The 23,785-nt window shown below is 36.9% G+C and overlaps 1 protein-coding gene across 2 annotated transcripts in view; it reads left to right on the forward strand.

The window, feature by feature from the left end:
* The first annotated feature begins 1,436 nt into the window (after nucleotides 1–1,436).
* Nucleotides 1,437–23,785, forward strand: part of LOC121862275 (cyclin-D-binding Myb-like transcription factor 1) — a 29,573-nt gene continuing 7,224 nt past the window's right edge. The window contains exons 1-7 of one of the 2 annotated variants that reach the window (XM_042360396.1): nucleotides 1,437–1,654; nucleotides 4,713–4,806; nucleotides 6,870–6,956; nucleotides 9,695–10,205; nucleotides 11,282–11,456; nucleotides 20,541–20,621; nucleotides 22,904–23,178. In XM_042360396.1, the coding sequence (XP_042216330.1) occupies nucleotides 4,719–4,806; nucleotides 6,870–6,956; nucleotides 9,695–10,205; nucleotides 11,282–11,456; nucleotides 20,541–20,621; nucleotides 22,904–23,178 (1,217 nt within the window). In that variant the 5' untranslated portion in view covers nucleotides 1,437–1,654; nucleotides 4,713–4,718. The other variant, XM_042360397.1, reaches the window with a different exon arrangement.

A 23,785-nucleotide genomic window follows, 5' to 3' on the forward strand; every position in this document is an offset into this window, starting at 1 on the left:
AATGAGTTCTGCAGCCAGGCCTACGCGTATTTATACGGTTGGTCAGGATCAGGGAAGTGAGGTGTGAAGTGTGCGGGGCCAATCACCGCGGAAGAGGCCTGGTGTGCTGAACTCGTCGCTGCTTGGAAAGGTCAGAAATCAGTGAGCAGTAGTACCCCTATGTCCGTACCTGAGACCTAGTCTTGATGTAGCTGGGGCTTCTACTACCTGTAAGCTGATTGGCTGGTAAGCGAACGGCAGGTGATCAGTAGGCAGTTGTTGGGGAGAGTATCCACTACAAAGGTGTAGACAATGGCTACCACCAGAAGTCGTTTGTTGATTTTCTTTACTTTTCCTATACTTATTGTTTTGATGATTTTAAGTATATTAAAAGAAACTACAACTTTCCATTATGATTTTCAGTATTTTTTAAGAATTTTATTCCTTCTGGTGGTAGCCATTGTCTACACCTTTACCGAAACGTCAAAGAAGAAAAGTAAAAAAAAAATTGTCTAAACTATCAGAAAAACACATGCTCACCACGAGAGCCTTATTGGTTGAAAATGCAACTTTACCTTGCCATCCAACCTGGTCTCCGAGATATGCTCGACTGTCAGTGCCTGCACAGTCTGCACTATGGCACCTCAAGTTATCCAGAGAAATTAGAATGCCTGCAATTGCCTAGTTTATACTGTAGAGAGCATGGAGGGACCTACTGAGTCGAATGAACACATCTGGAACTGGCGGATGCCCACCCCACAAGGGGTCACTGCTTAAGGTTGAAGAAGCAACAAGTCTAAAAATGTAAGGGCAAACTTTTTCGGAGTGACAATTGTAAATTCTTGGAACAAGCTGCCAGAGAGTGTTGTGACGGCACCGAGTGCTATCTCATTCAATACCAGACTTGACCAACACTGGCGCAGTTACAGGTACATTATGGAGCCAGTACCAGTCACGTGACCGACCGCCCAAGCAACTAATAAGTAGACCAGACCAGTGGCAAAGGTCCCGAAAGGGATAAAATCACGAAAGTAAAGTAACCCTTCTCATGTGTCTTGGGCCAGGACTCGAACTCATGACATTGTCATGAGACGCATTATCGCTGTACCACCCAACTTTGGTACTAACTCTCCTCTGCCTTCATTCATTTCTTAAGTTAATTTACAAGAATCTTTAGTAAAATATTCTAATTTATGTACCTTGTCGAATATAATATAATCGTAGGTTGTATTCCACGGACTACAGTACATAAGAAAGTAAACATCACTTTACCGTAGATTCTTGTAAATTAATCTCACCAAAAGATTAATTATATATGAATGAAATGTTTGTTATGCGATAATGGTCCAAATGCTAGAGCTTCTGCAACATTCAAATAAAAAAAATAGGAAGGCTTTTTTTCGCATTGGGCAATTACTGGTGCGGTTAGCAGCTTGTCCAGTTTTTTTTTTTCACTAGTTCCTTATAAGGCTAAGTACATCCATTTTCTGCCATGCCAGATTTGATCGTTAAATTAGGGACATTAACGTTATAGTAGGTCATATAACCGATAATTCAGTTGTATAAATATGAGAGGAGATTGATTAGAGAGAGTACTATACTGATGATGAAGAAAAGGTAGACTGTGGTGAGGGAGAGGACAACATCCTGGACCTCACATCCTGGCTCTCTCACAGTAAGTGCCCGGACGTCAACAATAATAAACAATTCTCAGCTGGTGACCTCACATAACCTCCTGTAGTCATGCTCAATAATTATGACTTACATGGACCCCTGGAGATGCAAGTAACACCTTGTCGGCGGTGTTTCACAAGCTGGAAAATGGCGGATTGGAGTGATATTACAAAAGGGAAAAGGTGGACGATGATATACTGTATTATTATCAACCATTATTAAATAGTACCTTCATTATATCGGCATACGTGTAATGTAGTTTAAATTATTATAAAAAATGGCTAATAATGCATTTTTTGGGTAGTAATTTATATAATTTCCTATTTTAAGGGTGCCACCTTAAGACAGGTTTTCTCCATAAAAAATCACATCCTTTGGTGAACTTTGATAAAAGGTTTAGGTAAAGCCAAATTTTGTGGTTGCCTCCATAAGGAATGATTATGACTAATTTTTATTTGTAATGGTGTTTTTAGTTGACTAATCTGAATGTGTCAACAGTTACATACCTTTCCCCATATGCCATTACTTTTACCTAATTGCCTGCATTTAACCCCTTGAGCATGGGATGTCTCTCCGTGATGAATAAAATTAACTAGTATTAGCCAAATAATTTTAAAAAATTGCATCCTATAGTGAAGGGGTTGGTAATTCCTGGGAACAGTACTTCCACCAGAGGGAATTGTTTGATTTTGTTAATTTTTTCCACGTGTTCTTATCATGTAGTAAGTGTTCTAAAAGAGGAAACTGCTTGCTCCAGAAGGAGTTGATCGATTTTCTTAATTTTTTCCACATGTTCTTATCATTTATAGTAAGTATTTTAAAAGAGGTGACAACCAGTTCGGTCTGAGCATACTCTCATGTCCACAAAAAATTGTAAAACTACACCATGATGCTTTTATCAACGTTGCTTTCATTGGTACCAGATATCAAAATCAGTATTGTACTTCCTATTTAATATGGTGAGGGGGTGAATCATTCCCCCCCCCCCTCCACCGACTAGGAAGTTAGGTAAGGTTAGGTAGGTTTCTTAGGTTGGTTAGGTCAGATTCCATTAGGTACTAGTAAATGTAGCCTCTTATATGATATTTACTATAATGATAACAATATCTGTGGAAAAAATGAACAAAATAATAAAACTTCTTCTGGTGGTAGTTGCTGGGGGTTAATTATTTGAAATTAAACACCACTCAACTACTGTACATCTGACTGTCGCAGGTGGAGGAGATGATTAGCACCAGAACACATTGATATATTTCTTTCATATTTTCCACATTATACTTTGGATGATATTAATAAAATTGATACAACAACTTTGTATTTTCATTATAAATATTTTTTTAATATTTCTCTTTCTCTGTCTACTATCATAAATTACCTGTAGTGGGCTAGGCACGAAGGATGTGGGAAAGTATGGGGTAAAAACATGGCAAAAACTGATTGTATGACACTTAAATCAATTCTCTAGGTGTTTTGTGTGCAAAGAAATGTAATTTTTACCGTAAATATTCTGTTTAAAATTCTGGCCGTTTCAAGAGTTGCTTCTTTTGGTATCAGATATCGAAGTACCTGTAAGTTGTCATCCGATCATAAGCAAATAAATTTTCATTCTGGTCTCACTTAAATGTCAATAAATGATTGAGTATACTTTATTGGGATTTTATTACCTTTATTATAGGCTTGATTTTTTATTTATTTATTTTATTTTTTTATTTATTTATTTATTTTTTTTACCTTCACTGTCCAGAGTCCTGTGTCTATGATCTTCACAAATCCCATGTAAATTTTTATCGCTGCACAATATATTCTTAAACTTATTCACATTATAAATGATTGCGATCATATTGTTGTAATCAAAATCCATCCTATTACGGGGTTGGGGTTTTGATTCATTTCCAATACCTTTTGAGTAGCATTGGATTCTAGGTGAACTGTTTGTTCATACAGTATACTTATTGTTCAACCTCAAGGAGGAGGACCGAAGGAGAAGCCAGTGGTTGCTGGGCGCATCAGATTTGTAAACAATAAAAAACCTACATGTCCAGTGAAAAGTATGGTAGAAAAAAATATTAGCTTGGGTGTATTATTTTTATTTTTAGTTATGACAAAAGTATTTGATATTATTTATTAGATATTTAGCATTAAGAAAGGGGATTTGGTTTTAGAATATCTATGTTATTTAAATGTAGTTAGGAAGTGACTTTGGCCACAATGCCTTTAGTGAATTGGGTAACTATTTTGAAATTACTACTATGGAAAATAGGTATTTAAAGTGTGTTTCATCGTGTCTCATACAAATTTGACCTTCATTTCCATCAGAAATTAGTACGTAGTTATCGATATATGACCACAATTAGTAACAATATTGGTTGCACAAAGGATCATTCATTGACAAATTGAAGTTTAGTTTCCACATCAAAAACCAGCTTATTTATGCAGCAGCATTTTACACACCTTATCTAGGCACCCTCTCCAACACTCTTTAGTGTGACTTCATCAGCAACCCAGACATGTTCGGCACCTTATATAGGGGCATGTATTTTCTATGAAACTGGAAGATTCAACTTTTTAATTAATATTTACAACAAAAGTTATGTACTATATGTTTAATTTTTTTATGTGTGTGTGGAAATGTTCCATCAATATCATACACGCATTTTAAATTTCTGGGCATCACTTAGAAAAGAACTTTGCAATTGCCTTTTAATGTTACAGAATTTATGTTTGAGTCAGTCAAAGATACTTTGTTTGAGGAGGAAATCTAGTCATTTTATATTAACAACAGAGAGAACAATCCCTCCACCATAAAATCTTCAGACTCTGTTATTATCAAATTTAATTGTTAGGTTTTTAAATTAACTGCTTGCTGAAAGGAGGTCTTTATAATCTTCAGTTCTGTAGAGTATTTTGAAGTTTTTCTTGGAGCTGCCAGTAATTGATAAAATACTGTCATGTGTATACTGTAAGGGAAAACAAAAATTGTGTCATTAGTCAGGACCTTATTAATTGTATACTGTACTGTATATGCCAAACATACTGTTTACCAAATGATTATTTAACAGATCATCATGGAAGTCATTGAAACAGTCGACAGTGGAGAAGATGGTAGTACAAGCACCAAAAGAATACGCTTACTGGTGACACCTGACACTGAAGGTGGGTATCACTTATTTCATGCTCCTGTGTAACAGAAATTTGTTACTTGTATGAAAAAAATTTAAATTTTATATCGTTGCACTTCTTTAAGAAATGGATTACAGCTACTGGTATTTCTCTATTTACAAACTTTAGGTGTCTGAAATTTCAAATGAACAAAATAGACAAATTGTAAATCATTTTCTTTATATGCGAGCAATTTTCACATTTGTAATTATTCTAGTTTCAGATAATATTACCATGTACTGTAGGTTGTTTGATGATATGCCGCATGTAAGTACAGTAACTGTTTATATTTTTAATTTGAGTACATTACATAAACAGCCATATCTACAGTATGTACAGCATTCTTTGACTTATTAATACATTTTATTTAATGACTTGCATAGACAGTACTTGCAAGTGTCACATTAAAACATTACTTCAGTAACTACAGTACCCTTTAATGGTTGTACTGTATCTTTAAAGTTATAAAAGACTGTGCTCATCTTATAGTTTTCTTGAGTCTTATACTGTACGGTACAGTACTGTACAGTATTTCATGAAGAATTAAGGAATCACATATATCTATTTAGGATAATTAGATTTGTTGGGAGGCAGACCGTGGCAGCGTCCACGAGTCAGTGTCTCCCAGACTCCGTCTTGGAGAGGAGCTTGTGAGGAGTTTGAACGTTTAAGGCCAATAAACTTATAGACGGAATATTGGGTTTCACCGCCATCCCGTTCAAAAGACCCTATAATCTACTATGACCAAGCTAATGAAACATAGGTATATTGTATTTTGATTCAACATTTTAATTTAAAAAAATTGCATGTTGACCTCATCCTCAGCACATTGAAGCTAGAATGATCGTTTATGAATTGGACCTAAATTCTTCTTAAACTTTGTTTTTCTGGGATGCTCTCTAGCTTCCATTAGCTGAGCCAGGACTGGACAATAACTTGGCTTTTTTTTTTTTTTTTTTTTTTTTTTTTTAGGGGAATAGCCCACCTGGCACAAGTCATCAACCCATGATGGGGCCTGGGGGGTGAAAAAATAAGAGTAAAAATAAATTAAAAATAGAAAAGAAAAAGATTGTATTAAGCTACACCACGAAGATGCTGGAAAACCAGCATTTTGAAGTGAGACATTGTATGAGTATGGAAACACAGAAGAAGGCAGAGCATTCCACAGTTTGGCTGTGTGAGGAAAGAAGGATGTACTATAACGGGTTATTCTAGTGTGACCGACATCCACAGAGAAACGGTGGGCACCGCGGGCAAGACGTGTGTAACGAGCCTACAGCCTTGCCGGCGGTACACAAGATGCCAAATCCACCGAACATTGCCCGTTAAAGTACCTGTAAAAGAGAGAGAGTGAAGCAACATTGCGGCGAAGAGAAAGGGAAGAAAGATTATCAACTAAAGGAGGAGAGTTAATAAGACGAAATGCTTTTGATTCCACCCTATCTAACAGTTGGACAAAAGAAGAGCCACCCCAGATATGAGAGCAGTACTCCAAGTTAGGATGAATGAATCGCTTATATACTTGAAGCAATTGCTCAGGAGTGAAGTAGCTACGGCATCTGTACAGCATTCCCAGCTTTTGGGAGGCAGCTTTAGCAATGTTGTGGATGTGTGGTTTCCATGACATATTAGAGGAAATGGTGAGGCCTATCATATCTATTTTAGAATTTGGCAGAATGATTTCATCTTGAAATGTGATTGGTGAGAGATCATCTAATTTGGAAAGTGTATTTGGTAAATACTGAGTTTTATTACTATTGAATTTAACCAAATTTCTACCTCCCAATTTGGAGATTCTGCACAGTTTTCTGTATTAATCATTGATGATGGCAGTTCCGTTATGTCCAGCATATTTAAAGTTATGATGTAGGGGCTGAAAGATCTTGTGAGAACTTAAGCTCAATAATGATGCTCTGTGAATCTTATGTCTCAAGGAAGGGTACTGGTAGCTGATTAATACCATTAAGGCCCTTATCTCTTACATTAATGATCCAAATTTTCAGGTCTTACATAATTAATGGTTTGATTATATAGATTCTTTGTTTAATCTTTAACAGCCTCAAACAAAGTGAACAAAGCAAACATAGGTGGTAGCAGTGAGCAGACTACTAGTGTGTTCCTGTACAGCTGTGAAGGCCATCTGGGTATGTAGCACACTTGGGTTTTGTGTTGACAATGTATTTGAAGTAATCAAATCAGGGAGCTTATGTGGGTGACAAACATTTATATGTGAGATACTAGAAGTAATGCCTAAGGGAGTACTTGATCCATCTCATGTATTGAAGTGAATCCTAACTACCCAAAGTACAATTAGGAACAAATGGAAGAAGCACACATGTACACAATAGTAAAAAGTGAAGCTCTGAATAAATATGTTCAGGTATCCCTCGTTTAACAATGCGATTGCATTCCCGGAAACCTAACGATAAGCGAAATTATTACTAAACGAAGGATAACAGCAAAGCACAGAGGGCTATCAACAGATTTAAGTGGCAGGGTGGTAAACTTGAGTACAGTACTGTACTCCTTAATGATAATAATAAACGAGTTTGTTATATATGGTTTAAGTTTTACATACTTAACCTCTGATGTGTCCATTGTTACCTCATCTTTATTGCCTGCAGGTGAGACAGGAGACATCGTATCATTAATGATCTAGTTTTTGTCTAAATACAGCCCTGGAGTATAGCCCATTCACACAAGTACTGTACTACAGTCAGTACTATAGAGGGGTCCTGATGCAATTTGGTTATAAAATGGGATTTCTAGGTCAGTTTCTCATTTAGAAAGTCTGTTTATTTCTAAACTTGACTGAAGCATATTAAATAAGTTGAGGATGCACAAATATTTATTTGAGAGATCCACTAATATTATGCACCTCATTTACAGGAAATTAGAGTAAGAATACTAGAAATAATTTCCAGTATTGTTTTGTACTTATGTTGTATTAAACAGAGGTGGATGATAACAAAGTACCTACAGTATAGTTACTTAGTAACCAGACCCAAAAAACTTTTTTTAATAAATAAAATACATGAAAGTAATTTCTTTTCTCAGTACTTTTAGGCATACCAAAGGGGGCATCCGATCGCCGACCCCCCTCGAGCTAATAAATTATTCCAAATATAGTAAACCATTTTAACAAGAAAAGAAAAATACTAACAATAATTAAATAAATACAAAATATGAGCATCACTAATTGAACGGTAAATTCATAATGAACGTACAGAACATTATTAATTATCTCTATTTCAACAATACTTTGCCTATGTGTGTTTCGTTCAAATTTCTGGGTGCACCACTGTCAGTACTATACTGTACTTTTACGTGAGTAACATTTCAGACAATTATAAGTACAATACTGTAATCTTACTTCATTACTTATTTTTTCTAGTGTCTCATTACTGTGTTACTTTATTCTGGTCTTCTTAGCAGTGAGTGTGATATTTTCCAAAGCAATCAGAGCTCAGTGAGGTTATGACATGCTTCCAACCAATCATAACTTAGCATTCAGTGCATGCTGTGTTGTCAACCCCAAAATGGCTGCAAAAAATAAAAAAGATAAAACATTAGCTTTTGTTAAGATTAAATGAAAGGACTGTGCTTTAAATAATGAAATGTGTATGTGATAGGCTCAAAGACTGAAAAAGACCACGTGTTGTGGATGTTTTCAAAATATTTTAACCAGAAAGCAAAATTTCACTACAGGAGGTCCCCGGGTTACATATGTCCGACTTACGAATATCCGCCGATACGAACAATGTCCCATAAAGTTGAAATTTAAAATATATTTTTTTTTTCTGAAGATTAGCCCACCCTGGCACATTAGACTGTGACAACACATTATGTGCCCAATACCCAGGCAGTAGTACTTCCCTGTTTGATAGCTTCAGTGCCTACTTCTTTTACCAGATGACTTATTTTTTACTTTCATTTACTGTATTTTGTCATTCTATTTCTTCTTTTGTCTTAAAGTGATTTTAGATGTATATAAGGACTTTAACTATGATATAGTGGGATTTTAAACATTGTTCTGCTAGTATGGTATGCACAATGGGTATATGTTTCAACGTAAATACATTTTCGACTTAAGAATGTCCGTAGGAACGGAACTTGTACGTAACCCAGGGGTTGCCTGTATAGGTTAGTTCTAGTTTGGCTTCAGTTAGATTTGGTTTGGTTAGATTAGTTTGGGTTAAATTAGGTTAATTCACTTAGGTTTGGTTAGATTAGGATATGTTAGCTGAAGTTAGATTTGATGTGGTTTGGTTAGAGGACTTTTGAGACTTGTCTAAAATGCATTGTGGCTTTCAGGAAAAACATCCACAAGACGTTGTGGTCTTTTTTTTTTTCTTACTCTCAATGAGTGAATTCAGTCTTTGAGCCTAACATATGCATAAAATGGTGGGGTGATATTTATCATTATGTAGTAATTTGTACTGTACTGTGTATGTACCCAATATAAATTTTTTTTTTTTTTATCTAAGCAAATCATGAGTTGAATCATTTAATAAATACTGTACTGTACTATACAGTAGTGTATCTTGTTGTTATTATTATTATTATCAGGATATGCTTGCCTACGGGTTACAGTCAGGAACCTGGTGAATCAGAATGATTAATTTTAAGTACAGTACTGTACAGTACAAATTGTTTTAATTTTTATTTGTTTTACCTGAGGAAATTTTTCTCAGAATATCAATTCAGTAATTTTGCTTAAGTAACTTTTTCTTCAAGTCAAGATAGTTATGTAGTTCCATGGGTAATCATAGTACAATAACGTAAGTAAATCCCTATAAAAATTTTCATACCTCATTTTTATATACTGTACAGTATTTCAAAGAAAAAATTCATTTAATACATTTAATTTTTGTTTACACAGTTCCTGCTGAAATCGTTATGGACAGCATGAATGAAAACATTATTGCTGTTCCACTGGATAGTGGTGTTGTTAAAAGTGATAAACCAGTTACACCAGTAAATGTTGCCACTCCTCTGAAAGTGTTGGAAACTCCTGGCAATAGTCCTAAGAAACAGAAGAGCGGACCTGTCATCACTGTCCGTCAAGTGAGAACTCGACCTCCTCACAGTGATACAAACCTCAGTAAACTTTTGCCACACATCATACAATCTAAGTCCAAACAGGTTAATTCTATATCTGGGCCTAAAAATATGTCATCTGATGCACTGACTAAATTACAGACAAAATCTGGCGGGGTGAGCACAAAAATCCTCATTTCAACAGACATACAAACTAAATCTCAGTCAACATTTAGTTCCTCTCAAAAAACAGTATTGCAAACCGAGATGCAAGTAAAATCTCAGGTGACCAATTTCCAGGAAGAAAGAATGCCGCTTCTTACTGACGTCACGGACAAGACCGCTGCTCAGAGGTAACGTGCCTATTATTTTGATGTAATGATAAGTTTTGCAGATTCAGATTGACAATTTATAGTATCTTAATATTATTCATTATATCAGTATTAATTAGTGATGTTGTACTTGTCTTCCACATTGTGTTGTGACTCAAATAAATTATACTATTAAGTTTTAATTTGTGCACATCTTTGTATGTACAGTACTGGCATGTATGTCTCATAGTTTGTTGTTTTGCCTAATGGTTTGTTAATTTGTCTCATATTTTGTTATTTGATTGTAACAAATCCCAGTTGACATTCATCATTATTATTTCTATCCACATACAGTACTGTATATACAGGGACATTGCTAGAAATTTTATTTTCTCAGAGACATTCACCAAAATAACAAAAAGAATGGAGGATTGAATCCTGGAATCCCATTTTTGTCTGAGATGATTGTACCTTGATATCCATCGCACTGAATCCCCCATGTGAGAGTCAGCCTTGTCTTGGTGTGATAATCAACAGTAGAAAACACATCAGTATTCTTTTAAACTAAAATTGTTTTTAAAACAGCTACCGTACTCACCCAGATACAGCTGGAACCTAGAAGGTTATTAACATTGTTGTAGTACCTGTAGTTACATTCAATGGCTAGTGGTCACAACAAGCTGATTAAATATGATTCATTTGGACAAATGGTTATGTGACAGTCAGCATTATTGATAACAGAGGAAACACGGACTCAGAGAGATTACTCTTTCCTAACGTTCTTCATAATGAAACATAAGGAATAAAATTATCTCTCTGAGCCTGTGTTTCATTTGCTCCCAGATAACCAATGTAGCAGTTGCTGGCCAGTGGTCACAGCAACCTCAAAGTGCATTATGCGGCAAGAGCTGTTTTCCTCAGATGCAGTACACATAGGCAAGATGAAAAACAGACTCATATGTTGCTCATAAAGTTCCTGTAGGTTGAGCATATGTTTCAATAACACAACTGAAAAACTTGGCTATTGCATGATGTACTATTTGTGTACACCTGTAGTCCAAAGTTTACTGTTAATACAGTACTAATAATTTATTTACTAATGTTTTCTCCTGTCACAGTGGCAGCAGTGGCCACGGCTCTCAGACAGTGATGATGCGAGTCAACAGTCTTGGGGAGTTGGAGCTCGACCCATTGTTTCTCAATACTGAGACCTTAAGTGAATCAGAGACCGAAGAAGTACGACTAACAGCATCCACAGACTTAACTCATGACCATCTTGCTACCAGTGTCCTGGTAAGGTAACAATTGGTCATAAATAATGGTCATTATTTAAAGAGAGCATGTTATTGACTTGTTATGGAGAGTTTACATGAGTAAGCTTGAGTGGATGACAACAAATGAAGGGAGTCCATGTTTGCTTTCCATTCTTCCCATCCTGAAATACAGCAGAAGACGTACCTTTAAAGGGGAAGATATTATTAGTACGGGTGTACATGCACAAGGGGGGCCTAAGTAATAAGGGAAGATGCAGAGAGAAGGAGGTGTGGTGTTGAGAGAACTGTTGGGCAGAGAGCAGACTAATGTCTTCTTATGTGATAAGGAAATAAAAGGCTGGTAAAATGAGTGTATCAGTTAGAAGTAGATGATAAGAGAGAGAAGGTATGATTAGGAAGGAAACTGAAGGACTGTGTAAAGGGTGGACTAGTACCATAGTTAAACATATTTTACTGCAGTATGAATGTGACAAATAACAAAACAATTTGTGTCTACCTTGTTTTGGGCCCCCTTGCACTAAGCTGGAAAAGGCTTTAAAAAAGTGTGGTTTAATCAGATGTGAGAATGAGTGGGAGGGATTGGATAAAGGAAAGCAAAAAAGGGATTGTAGGGAAAAACATTAATGTTTCAGTACTACACATACGGTAAATGATATGTGACACCACTAACTTTGACTAATGTAGAAATTACCTCAAAGGTTTGAGGATTTTGGTTCACCTTGCTTGAATTTTTTAGCACTACTGTACTGTAAAATTATGTCAATCAGAATTTATAATACATAAAATACATGGTTTAATGTGTGGATTGCATTGTAAATTTAATAGTAATAATAATCAATAATAAATTATACAGAGTACTGTAATTACTGTACACCGGCTTTAAGCAAATGCCAGATGTTGCAAGGCAAATAGTCTGGTACATGCAGCTGGGTTATATCCGGGATTATTTACCTTATTCTTATTCATTATATTAACTAGGCTATCTTACACTGATAGTACAGTAGAGTATTTTATCACTTCATGGCTGGACACTTCAGTTTATAAAAAAAGGGATTCCAAAAGAAATGATAGTTGTCCATTTAAAATTGAAAGATCATAAGACCAAGATAATTCTCCCCATAAAAGAATAAATCTCCATTTGTCATATTCATAGAAAAAATAACCATTTTTTTTTCTTCTAAAAAACAGTTTTTGTGATAAAGGCCAGAATGCAACTTCTAGCTTTGATTACCCGAGTAGGAGGTGGAGAGGGAGGTGACATTGTGTATAAGGCTCCGCTAGCTTAGGTTCAGATAATAATTATAAACCTGTTTGGAATATTTTCCTTGAAAGGAAGCATTTACTGGAAGGTAGAATTATAAGCTACATATCCCATGTCAGGATTCTCACTTTATTCTGATGAGGAAGAAGGTCCTGGTTATGGAGATGGACGAGGGGACCAAGGACAACCACATGTGGAACATCTTTAAGAGATAGATGAAGATAGCTGTTTTCAAAGGTTTTGAAGATTTTCAAAGGCCCACTTCTTTGATCTGACTGAGGCTCATATGCCACAGGAAGGCCACAGACCCTGCATATTTCCTGGTGTCATGTGCCAAAAACTTCTTGCCAGGGTCTGCTTGACACACCAACTGAGATAAATATTTTGTCATTTGACTAGGAGACAATTTCTTACCATCCTGTGATGAGAATACATAGGGGCCTTGATTAGGGAATTTGGTTAACCACTTGAAGGTTCTTAACTGGGCACAACATATGAGGAACCCTTGTCTCATTCATTATCCGTTTTATCCTGATAGGTTGAGCTTGAAAATCCTCCCTTTCATTTTTCTTAGAATCTCTGTAGGAAATAGAGTGACATCTTCCTTAGAAAATACCAATAATGATGGATTTTTGGAAATTGAAACCAGCTCGCTGATTCTCATACCTGTTGCTATTGCCAGGAGGAAGGCTGCCTTCTGGAGCAATCAATCCCGGTTCAGATTTATATTGTAATTAGGCCCCATAAGAAATTTAGTAACTATCTGGAGACCAAAGTGGGATTCTCATAGGCCGAGGGGGTCAAAAATGAAAAAGGACGATCTGAGCATGTGATAAATTCTTGGGTTCAAAGTAATGTTAAAACCCCACACCAGAGGGTCAACCAATGATGATTTATAAGATGCAATTGTAGATCATTGAAGGCCTTTAACTCTGAACAGAAAATCCCAAAATTCCAACACCACTGTCTCTAACAATGTGTCTGGAGCAGTTAACTTAATAAATTGTTGAAAAAGGCTCCAAACTGTCTCATATTGCTAAGAAGTTTGGGGCCTATGACCTGCTATACAGTGAACCCTCACTTTACGCGGTCAATTGAACCCATGGCGGCCCGCGTAAAGTGAGAAACGCGTAAAGTGAACAACATAACATATGGGATTAATTGAAATAGAGACCGGGCCGACCCCCAAACTCCACTTTTTCAGACACAATACCTACGTTGTAGTAAAAATAACTTCTTAATTTTATGATGGTCTGCACACACAATTAATAATTAAGAGAAATATCAATAATATTAGGTTTTTTAACACTTACATACCGTATATCACGGCCTATAAGACGAAATTTGAACATTAAAAAAATCTGCCCAAAGTTAGGGGGTCGTCTAAACCACCAAGTTTAAAATTCTTACCTCTTAAATATTGTGGTTTAGTGTGTCAAGAGTGGTGATGAAAACATCGTAAGCCACTCACAAGGTCTTACCACTAATTATTTTATACTGAAACTTACGTTTGGCAAGCTGGATTCAAATTAAGATTACCGGTATATTAAAATAATAAAAATGTATTATAAACCTGTCTAACATACCGTAAAAGAGATTTATACCCCTGTAATAAACACAGCTATCATCACACACCCCTCCCCACGCCCCCCCCCATTTGCCAGTGAGGAGACAAGAAAGGAAAAGTGCATTAATTCTTGAAACTATCGACGGTTAATTACAGACGCTCAAGTGACGTCACTAGTGTTTACACTACACCAGCTGGTAATATTTGATGCCATTACTTGAAGTGAATTGGCCTTATTTTAAGTAACTAACTATAAATAAATACAAAAATTAAAAAAAAAGATCAAAACTGAGAAATAATATACTGTATGTATGTTGTGTTGTCAAAGTAAGAGGAACAATTGTGTAAGTACGTAATATTTTTTCACTCAAATCCTAATGAAACACTACTGGAGAACATTCCTTTGTCGCAAAACAGTTTATAAATTAAAGAAAATAATTACAGTGTGTTTAATATATTACAGTATATTATAAATAAATAAATAAAACAAATAATTCGGTAAATTTATTTAAAGTAAATGGAAAATAAGCAAACATGTTATTTACCAAGACCCTTCCGTCTGGCTCAGGGTGAGATGTAGGGGAGATAAAGAAGGCTATTTATAGCCCATCAGAAGTGGCTAGTACCCTAATGCACCATAAATAATTCATTGAACATTCATTTTTTGTACATAGTATATTCAGTATATATATATATATATATATATATATATATATATATATATATATATATATATATATATATATATATATATATATATATATATATATATATATATATATATATATATATATATATATATATATATTGTGTAATAAATGTATGTAGTAAGTACATACTGGTAACCTTTTTCACTCAAATCCTAATGAAACATCACAATTAGAATACGGTGGTTGCTGTTAACCACATGTTGTATAAATAGTCACACCACCCAGACGAGGGAACACTCCCACCACGCTTCAGTGACGTCACTAGTGTTTACACTACACCAGCGAGTATAATTTGATGACATTACTTGAAGTGAATTGGCCTTATTTTAAAAAATCAAGGATGGTTGGTAAAGGACTACTGAGTCAGTGGGTAAGTGTCACATTTGGGGTACTGGTCTTATACAGCAAATAGAGCTCAAAAGCTACTTTTTAAATGGAAATTTGGGGGGGGCGTCTTATGCACCCCGCCGCCTTATAGGCCGTGATATACTGGTAGTAGAAAAGATGGCTGGGCACACGGGGATGGGGGGTTGGTTCCGAGGCAGAGGGCAGATTATTGGCCCTCACCTGTATCACTTGTATCAATTGTATCACTATCCACTACAGAGGCTTGCAGGGCCTCTTTGTCAAACCCCTCAAAGTCCATATACTCACTATCATTATCACTATAACTGACTTGGGCCGGCTGTGGTGGGTGGCGGGTGAAGAACTCAGTAATGTTTTGATGACTGGGCGACCTTGTGCGCACCCTGCTCGCGCTGCTCTCTGCGTAAAAGGGTACACACACCGCGGAAAGTGAGCATTCCGTGTTCAGCAGGGTACCGCGTAAACGTGGAAACGCGTGAAGTGGGACCGCGTAAAGCGAGGGTTGACTGTATTGGAATTACCCAACAATCTATTTAACCCTTTAGACGCGTAATTAATTTTTGCGCCAGTTCCAGAAAAGTGTCAATTATCAGCCAAAAACGATTTTCATACAATCACATTTTTTATATATTTTTTATAATGAACTTTTTTTATATTTTTCGAATCTGGAACCAAAAGTCACAGGTGTGTGCAAATTTTAGAGAAAAAATTACATTTATACCCTAAAATGCAGAAAATTGGTATAGTAAATGAGTGTCCGATACATGGCAAATAAATGGAATCAATTTAGTCAATAAACAGAAATTTATATATGTAGGTATTATAATTTTATTGGGGTGCTATCAATTCAAAATAGTACAAAGCAGAGATTAATATCAATACAACATCGTACAAAAAAAAAATAAATACAAAATAAAAATGAGTAAACACTGACATTGATGTGCATTTTTCCACCTTATTGCACAATGACAAGGTTATATTGGTATAGTAGCTTATACATGACGATATACATGTATGGTATAACATGAAAAAACATATAATATCAACAAAGTGACAATAAATCACCTACTGCAAATGATCCAACGAGACGTCACAACAGACATCGGTATGATTGTAGTTGCCTGGGAGTTCGTTAGATGGCAGCACTCGCCGTTTGGCGGCGATTTGAGCGTCCTTCCAATATTCCCGCATGTCGCCTCTATCAGTAAGATTTTTTCAAGGCTGTGAAATATACCCGCATGTCGCGCTTAATTGCTATAATCTTAAGCGCGGGTTATCCCGCATGTCGCGTCAAAAGGGTTAAACATCTTTTGAGAAACTCCAAGCGTGAAGTGCCAAGGATATCGCGAACTGAGGGTGCAGTACCTGGTCTAGACATAGACATCCTTGATGCAAAATCGTAGTGGATGCGGGCACCATTCCAACAAATCCAGTGTGGTGCGATTAAGAGGACCTTTCCCTGGAAAGATCTGAGTTTGTGAACCACTTTGGATAACATTTTCACAAGTGGGAACAGATAGATTGAATTCCAAAGGTTCCTATCTAGGAGTAAAGCATTTCCCAGAAGATTCGATCATTCAAGAGAAGCATAAATTGGCAGCTTGTGATTGTTTTGTGAGGCAAAGAGATCTCTTTGTGGAGTCCAAAACTTTTTCGCTAGACTCTTGAACTGCGATGGCTTCAGGGACCATTCTGTTTCCGTCGACACTGGCCTGAGACGGGACAACGCATCTGCCCAATTGTTTTGTACTCCCGGTATGTGAGTTACCTTGAGGTATAGTAGTCATGTTACACAAACCTTGAAAAAATTTTCTGACAGTGTGAGAAGAGTCCAAGATCTGGTTGAGCCTTGGTGGTGAAGACAAAACACTGCCGTTCTGTTGTCCATGGCAAACAGAATAGTCATGTTTTTGAAGTTTGGGTTCGCCAACAAAAAGAATAAGACTACTGCTAATTCTTTGATGTTTATAAGTTGCTCCTGAAGGGAGTTGTTCTACTTTCCTTGGTGGAACTCTCATTTTGATGAATGGTATCCCAATCCTATGTCGGACACTTCCGTACAAACGACCAAGTCTGTTTGAGGGGGAACCCAGGGTGATGGTCCGATTAGATTGTCCAACCTTGTGCACCGTGACAGATGATTCTTGATCTGAATTGGGAGAGAAGAAGCAATATTTCTGTTCCTGCAAAGCAACTTCGACCCCAGATGAGTTAGTTGCTTTTTCCTTAACTTGTCTAAGGGAACTATACTGTGGTGGAAAAATTCAGAAGACCCAATAGCTTTTCCCAATCGTGCCAAGAAACCTCTTGCTTTACACGGAAAGCCTCTACTTGGGTTATCACATCTATTATCTTTGCTTCTGGTAGACTGACTGACTGACTGGTGTCCCATTGGAGACCTAACCAATCCAATTTCTGACATGGTAGGAGATTTGATTTGACCCAGTTTATCTTTAATCCTAGGTTCTGAAACACTACTAGTGTACATTGGGTCGCCCTTTGACAATCTTCGAAAGAGTTTCCCACTATCAGCCAATCGTCTAGATAAGCAATAGTTCTTATGCCCTCCGCTGAGAGGATCTTCCTGGGGATGTTTGCCAGTTTTGTAAACACCTTTGGGCTGCCATTCAGTACTCACACTGAGTCTTGATATTATAGTAAGTAAAATAAATAAATTGGGGTGACTTGTCAACTAGATTGATCACTGATCATTGATAGATATGGTTTTTCCTATAATTGGTCTCTAGATGCTATCAGATTATGGGTCTGTCATTCTGCCAGTTTGTAAGAGAGTCCCTTAAGGTGTACATATACAGTATCTATATAGGTATAATCACCCAGTAATGGTTTGGTAAGGGTGCTTCACTCATTTTGAAAATCTAACTCTCAGGAATATCTGTACTGTAATATAATAATGGAGTTATGGTTACTTAGGTAATCCCATTTGTAGTTTCAAGGATGACAAATGTATAGAGGGAGAGTGCACAATACAGTCCTCACCTATGATGTCCAGTAAATATAGTGCTGACTTCCTCAGTCTTCCCTCCCCCCTCCCTCCTGTATCTCTCCTCAACTAATCCCAGAGTGAAAGAAGACATAAAAGCAACCAAGCATTAAAAATAGAATATTTTGCACACTTTTACACAAAGCAGAGATGGATCAAAATTTGAAATATAAACAAAGTAAGAAAATTTGATTGGTAACACACACACATGCCATGTTCTGCACCCTAATGCATGTACCATAACATATAATTGACTTAAAATTTTGCAACCTTACTTCTTGAATCAAGAAACTCTGTATAGCCAGTAAGTCTGCTAGCCAATGCCTCTATTACAGGACTTGGGGATTTTCATGGTTGTACGTAACATTTAATGAGTCTTTCAGGAATAGTTTTCAAATGCTGCACTGATGCGGTGGATCCCAGTCTTTTGTTTTTGTAATGATAGGGTTGCCTGATTTACCACCTTTGGCTACAGGGTTTCTGCAGTTGACCCAGCTGTAATGGGTGTCTGGTTTAGTTGGAAAATTGGAAGATGAAAGTAGTTAGTGCAATGCTGGTCAGTTTGCCTCATTGGTTGACAAAGGTTTAGCTGCACCACCCTTATGAACCTTTCAGGTTCATGAGCCCATTTTCAAATAATTCTTTAGTTTTAAATTAGGTTCCTCTTGTAATTCCTCTATGGAAGAAAAGGGGGTGGTGACCAAGGTTTTGTTTGACTGTAGGAGGTGTGATGACAAATTTACTAATTTTCAAGGTTTCAGGACATATCTCACAACTATACCCGTATTGAGACAAATTTCCAGCGAGCCCAATTTAAATTTATCATGTTTTATATTTGCTGAGCATCTTTGTTGGGGCCTTTGGCAACTGGCCCGAGGCAGTGTACGCCTCTTGCCCATTTATAATGGATGGACCATGGCTGAGTCAAGAACATAGCACATACGTTTGTGTGCAGTGCCACACACAGCAGGAAATTGGCGTCATTACAGTATATTTAATTCTGGAAACAAGGATTACCCCTCCATGCATGGTGACAGTGTTACAAGTGAAGGTGATAACTTTCCTCAAGATTTGACAAGTGAATCTAGTGAATCCAAGAGGAATTTGGGTGAGGACTAGAAATATGCTGGTGGTGGTGGCGGGGCAGCTTCTACAGGCCATGTGTCCACCCTTGAGGCTCCCACATGGAATTAGAGTGATTCTCCATTTATTCCCCCTGACACCTGAATTTTGATAGTGTAAATCAAGAGTTTAGGGTAAGATTCATTATATTATTACTGTATTATTATTATTATTCCCTTGTCCAGTGGTAATGATCATGAGTTGCCATCACTGTCCTCAAAGGGTAAATAATCTCACCTAACAGTGGCATTAAATAAGAACCACCCCTCCCATACCCTTTGTTGGCTTTAGTTACTTGAGTCACCTAGCTGTGGGCATTAATTTAGAAATGGAGAATTGATCCTGAAATCCTTTTTATGACTGAGCCCACAGTTGAGCCACTCATATGTTTTCCTTCCTTCCTTTGTATTAGTGATGTGTAGGCTGGGAAATGGGGATTGAGCATTTGACAAGTGATTGCATAGATGCAAGTGTAACACCGTAGCCTGGCAACCTACTGCCTTTGTTGGTGACTTCTGCTTTCAAACCTCTTGCTATAAGGTATGTAGTTGTGATGTGGAAGAACTAACCATAAAATAGTTCCATGAATAGATGTAACCAGTAGATACTATCTGCCTACTAATGCTCAAGGTCTCCTTGGTCTACACCAGGGGTGTCAATCTCATGGCCCAGGGGCCAAATGTGGCGCTTGGGATGGTCAGGTGTGGCCTGCGGGATGATGGTAAAATTTATCATCCCTTGAAATTATGATAGAAATAGATATAATCATGTTTATTTAGTAAAATGAATTTTACGTACTTAAGATCAGACAAACCCAAATGAGATATTCCTGGTAAGCCAGGTAAGGCAGTGTGTGAAGCTGTAAACTTCAATCCTGCAAATATGTGATATAGCACTTGTGTTGGCCCTGAAGAGGGTAACTAAAATAAGAATTGGCCCTCGAAAGGTTTTGAGTTTGACACCACTAGTCTACACCCTACTAGGTTTAATGAGCATGTTAATTGAGTTACCAAGCTGTGAGCTCAATCATTAGCTGGAGTATCAGGATCATTCCTCTATGTTTACCTTTTCAGAGTGGTGTGAACAAGACAGAAGGCTTAAATGTTGAGGAGGTCCAAGTAGACTTACAGACATCTTCAGCATCTCAGGTGGAGGTAAGCATAAAGGTGGCTCCTTTGATGGTGTGTCTATTTTGCAGAGTTGAAAACACTAAATACCCTCAGGTAGTACCGGTAAGTCATAAATAAACAGCAGATGAAAGATACTCACATTCAGGAATATGATATTTTTGCAAATATGATGTAACACAATTTCTGGTTCAGTGTGAATGTTGGTTAAAATAAATCTTGGTTTTCGAAGAGGTGTGAACGGTGATTAAGTAAATTGCAATAAATCTGGAGAATTAAGTGATCTGGAGAGGGTGCACGAATGTTGAGGGGACTTCATCACCAAGTACCCTAATGAACTTATACTTGATAAAGATTGCATGGCCATAAAGAGAATGTAAGTTGAGTACAGGTGGAGGTTTTTGTTACCTCCATCCTCCCTACTGTTTCTTGTTGGTTTTGGGTGACTGGAGTTGCTTGAGGTATCAGGTATGCTTAGCCCAGTGATTCTCAAACTGGGTTCAGCAGACCCCCAGGGGTCCGCGAAAAGTTTTTGAGAAATAGTGCATTTAACGTTTGTGAGAGATTTGATGATTCCAATTAGCAGGATATTTTGGATTTGGGTTGAAATGAACAAATGCTTTGGACTATGATTTATTCTTTGATTATTGAAAATATTTGTATGCATCATGGTATATAAGGGGTCCTTGGTTGAAAAAGGTTTGAGAACCCCTGGCTTAGCCAATATATCTACTGTTTGAGGGACTGATCCTGAAATTCTGGCTTGTGGGCATGTACAGATTAAGTGACTTGGGAGTGGTTGCATAAGCTATAAACTGAGGGATAATCTTGAATTGTTGGACTGTACCTGAACACTTGACACTCATGAAGGAGAGAATGGATGAGACCAATTAGGCCAAGAGGTGCGTGAATCTAAATATGGAGGGGAGGAGGAGAGCCAGGGCTAGGCCAAGAATTACATGGGGAGAGGTTGTAAGGATTGTATTTAGAGTTAAAAACTTGACACAATAAACTGCAAAAGACCATGCAACATGGAAAACTGTCTTTCAGGTAACTGTGGCTAACCAACACAAGTATGGAAAACATCTAAAACGATGATGATGATGATGACTAAAAAGACATATCCACGGCTTCCGACTCAGGTTTTCAACCCTGTTACTTTAAACTGAAAAGAGTTTATAGATTGTGATAAGCTTTCATTTGGAATTTTGGGATGAATTTCTCATATACATATACAGTACAGTAAAACCTTCGTAATTCGAAATACTGTAATTAGGGCTCTAGCCTTTACGAATTATGCGATTTCACAAATTATGAGGGGCACCTTCTCTCGAGGGAAAAACAAACAAAACACCGGTACTTTTCCGTTATCTGCCCTAATTAAAATTTTAAAGTTGCTAAGTACTGTACACTACCAGAATTAGGGTTATCAGACATGATGGCTTAAACACTGGGCAATGATAGAAAAGCAAGTGGAAAAAGGTAGCGCAGTCAACCATAGACCTGCACTCCACGACTGACCAACTTGAACTGACTAACACACATATACTGTACTTACACTGAGGCAGGTGGTCACTTCCAATGGCAACATGTGCATCTTACATATTCGTAAATGTATCTCATAATTCAAAATTTGACCAATATTTCGAAAATTTGAATATCAACAGTTTATCGTAATACACTACAGTATTTTGAAATGTCTCTCGTATTTAAAATTTTGACCAAATATGAAATTTTTAACATATTTCATAACAGCAAAACATTATGAATTATGGGTGATTTTGAATAAGGGGAGTATGAATTATGGGGGATTTATACACTGCATGACTGAGCCCAGAACTCCTATGGATTATTGTGAATGCTGGCCAGGAATGAATTGGAGTTGATGTATGAAAACTATCATGGTTAATCCAAAAATAAAGGTGAAGTACAGTATGCCTTAACTGATGTGACTTTACAACCTTGTTGAACCTCTTCCCTCTAGTTGAATTTCCCTTTCTGAGCATCAGGTGCAATAGGGGAAGACATGTCAGTAGACCAATTGTTAATTGAGTACATTATACTGGGCACCTGGTTCTAGGCTCTGTCTTAAAATGGGATCAGTATGTCATTTATAATCGTAATTTAATGTTGTCAGCAGCAAAAGGCTGATGTTCAAATCAGTCTCTTTTTCTCTCTTTTTTTTTGTCTCTACTGAAATTTGTCCTATTTGTCTTTCATCTGATGATCTTGGAGCTGTAATAATGTTAATTATAAAGTATTTTTTATTTAAGGCTTTTTTCATAAGCTTGAAACTTAATAACTTACAGACTGGAAATGCAAATGTGAACCAAAGCTGGTTCACATCCCGGGAAGATAAGGAGATGTTGCGATGGCGTGGTCATGCTTGGCGTCAAGGTATGTGGTCGAGAGAGGAGACAGAGCTCTTAAAGCACAATATTGAACAGTATTGTGCCCAAAGAGGTGTGTCTGATCCAGGATCCGTCATATTCAAGATGTCAAAGGAGGAGCGAAGTGGTTTCTACCGGGTTGTTGCTCGGGGTTTGAACAGACCTCTCTTCTCAGTGTACAGAAGAATTATTAGGCAAGTATGATGCCATTAAACTACAGTACAGTATCTTCTTTTTATCAAATAATTTTTTTTGCTTGAGCTGTATTACCCATTCAATATCTTCCTTGTACAGGTAAACCCTGATGTACGAAAGGATTCCTTTTGTGAAAAAGCTTTCGTAAATAGATTTTTCATAAATCAAAGCCCATTTTTCCATTGATTCCCACTATAAAAGCTGAGTTACCTTACTACAAATAAAGAATTTCACCAAAACATCTAAGTGTAATACAAGTACTGTAGTATGGTATAGTAATAACTTTATGTTTACGAGACACTTGACGAGATTGGAAACAATATGAACAATATGAAATGACAAGCCATATCTGTAATGATTATATTACCTGAGTGATATATGATAACTAAAAAAAATTTCTATAAAATCTTAGGAATAGGGAAGCAATATACAAAATACTATCCACAAAGGTATGTCACCCGAATGTTAAAAAAGAAAGAAAAAAAGTAAATGGTTCAGACAGGCACTTAAAGAAAACAATGTTCTTCCATTTACAGCAGGATACCTCAGTGCATATGTACAGTAATCCCGTGTGTTTTTGCGGGAATTACGTTCCTGAAACTCCTG

Source organism: Homarus americanus, unplaced genomic scaffold (assembly GCF_018991925.1).
Source record: "Homarus americanus isolate GMGI-L3 unplaced genomic scaffold, GMGI_Hamer_2.0 scaffold31037, whole genome shotgun sequence".
Classification (NCBI taxonomy): Eukaryota; Metazoa; Arthropoda; class Malacostraca; order Decapoda; family Nephropidae; genus Homarus; species Homarus americanus.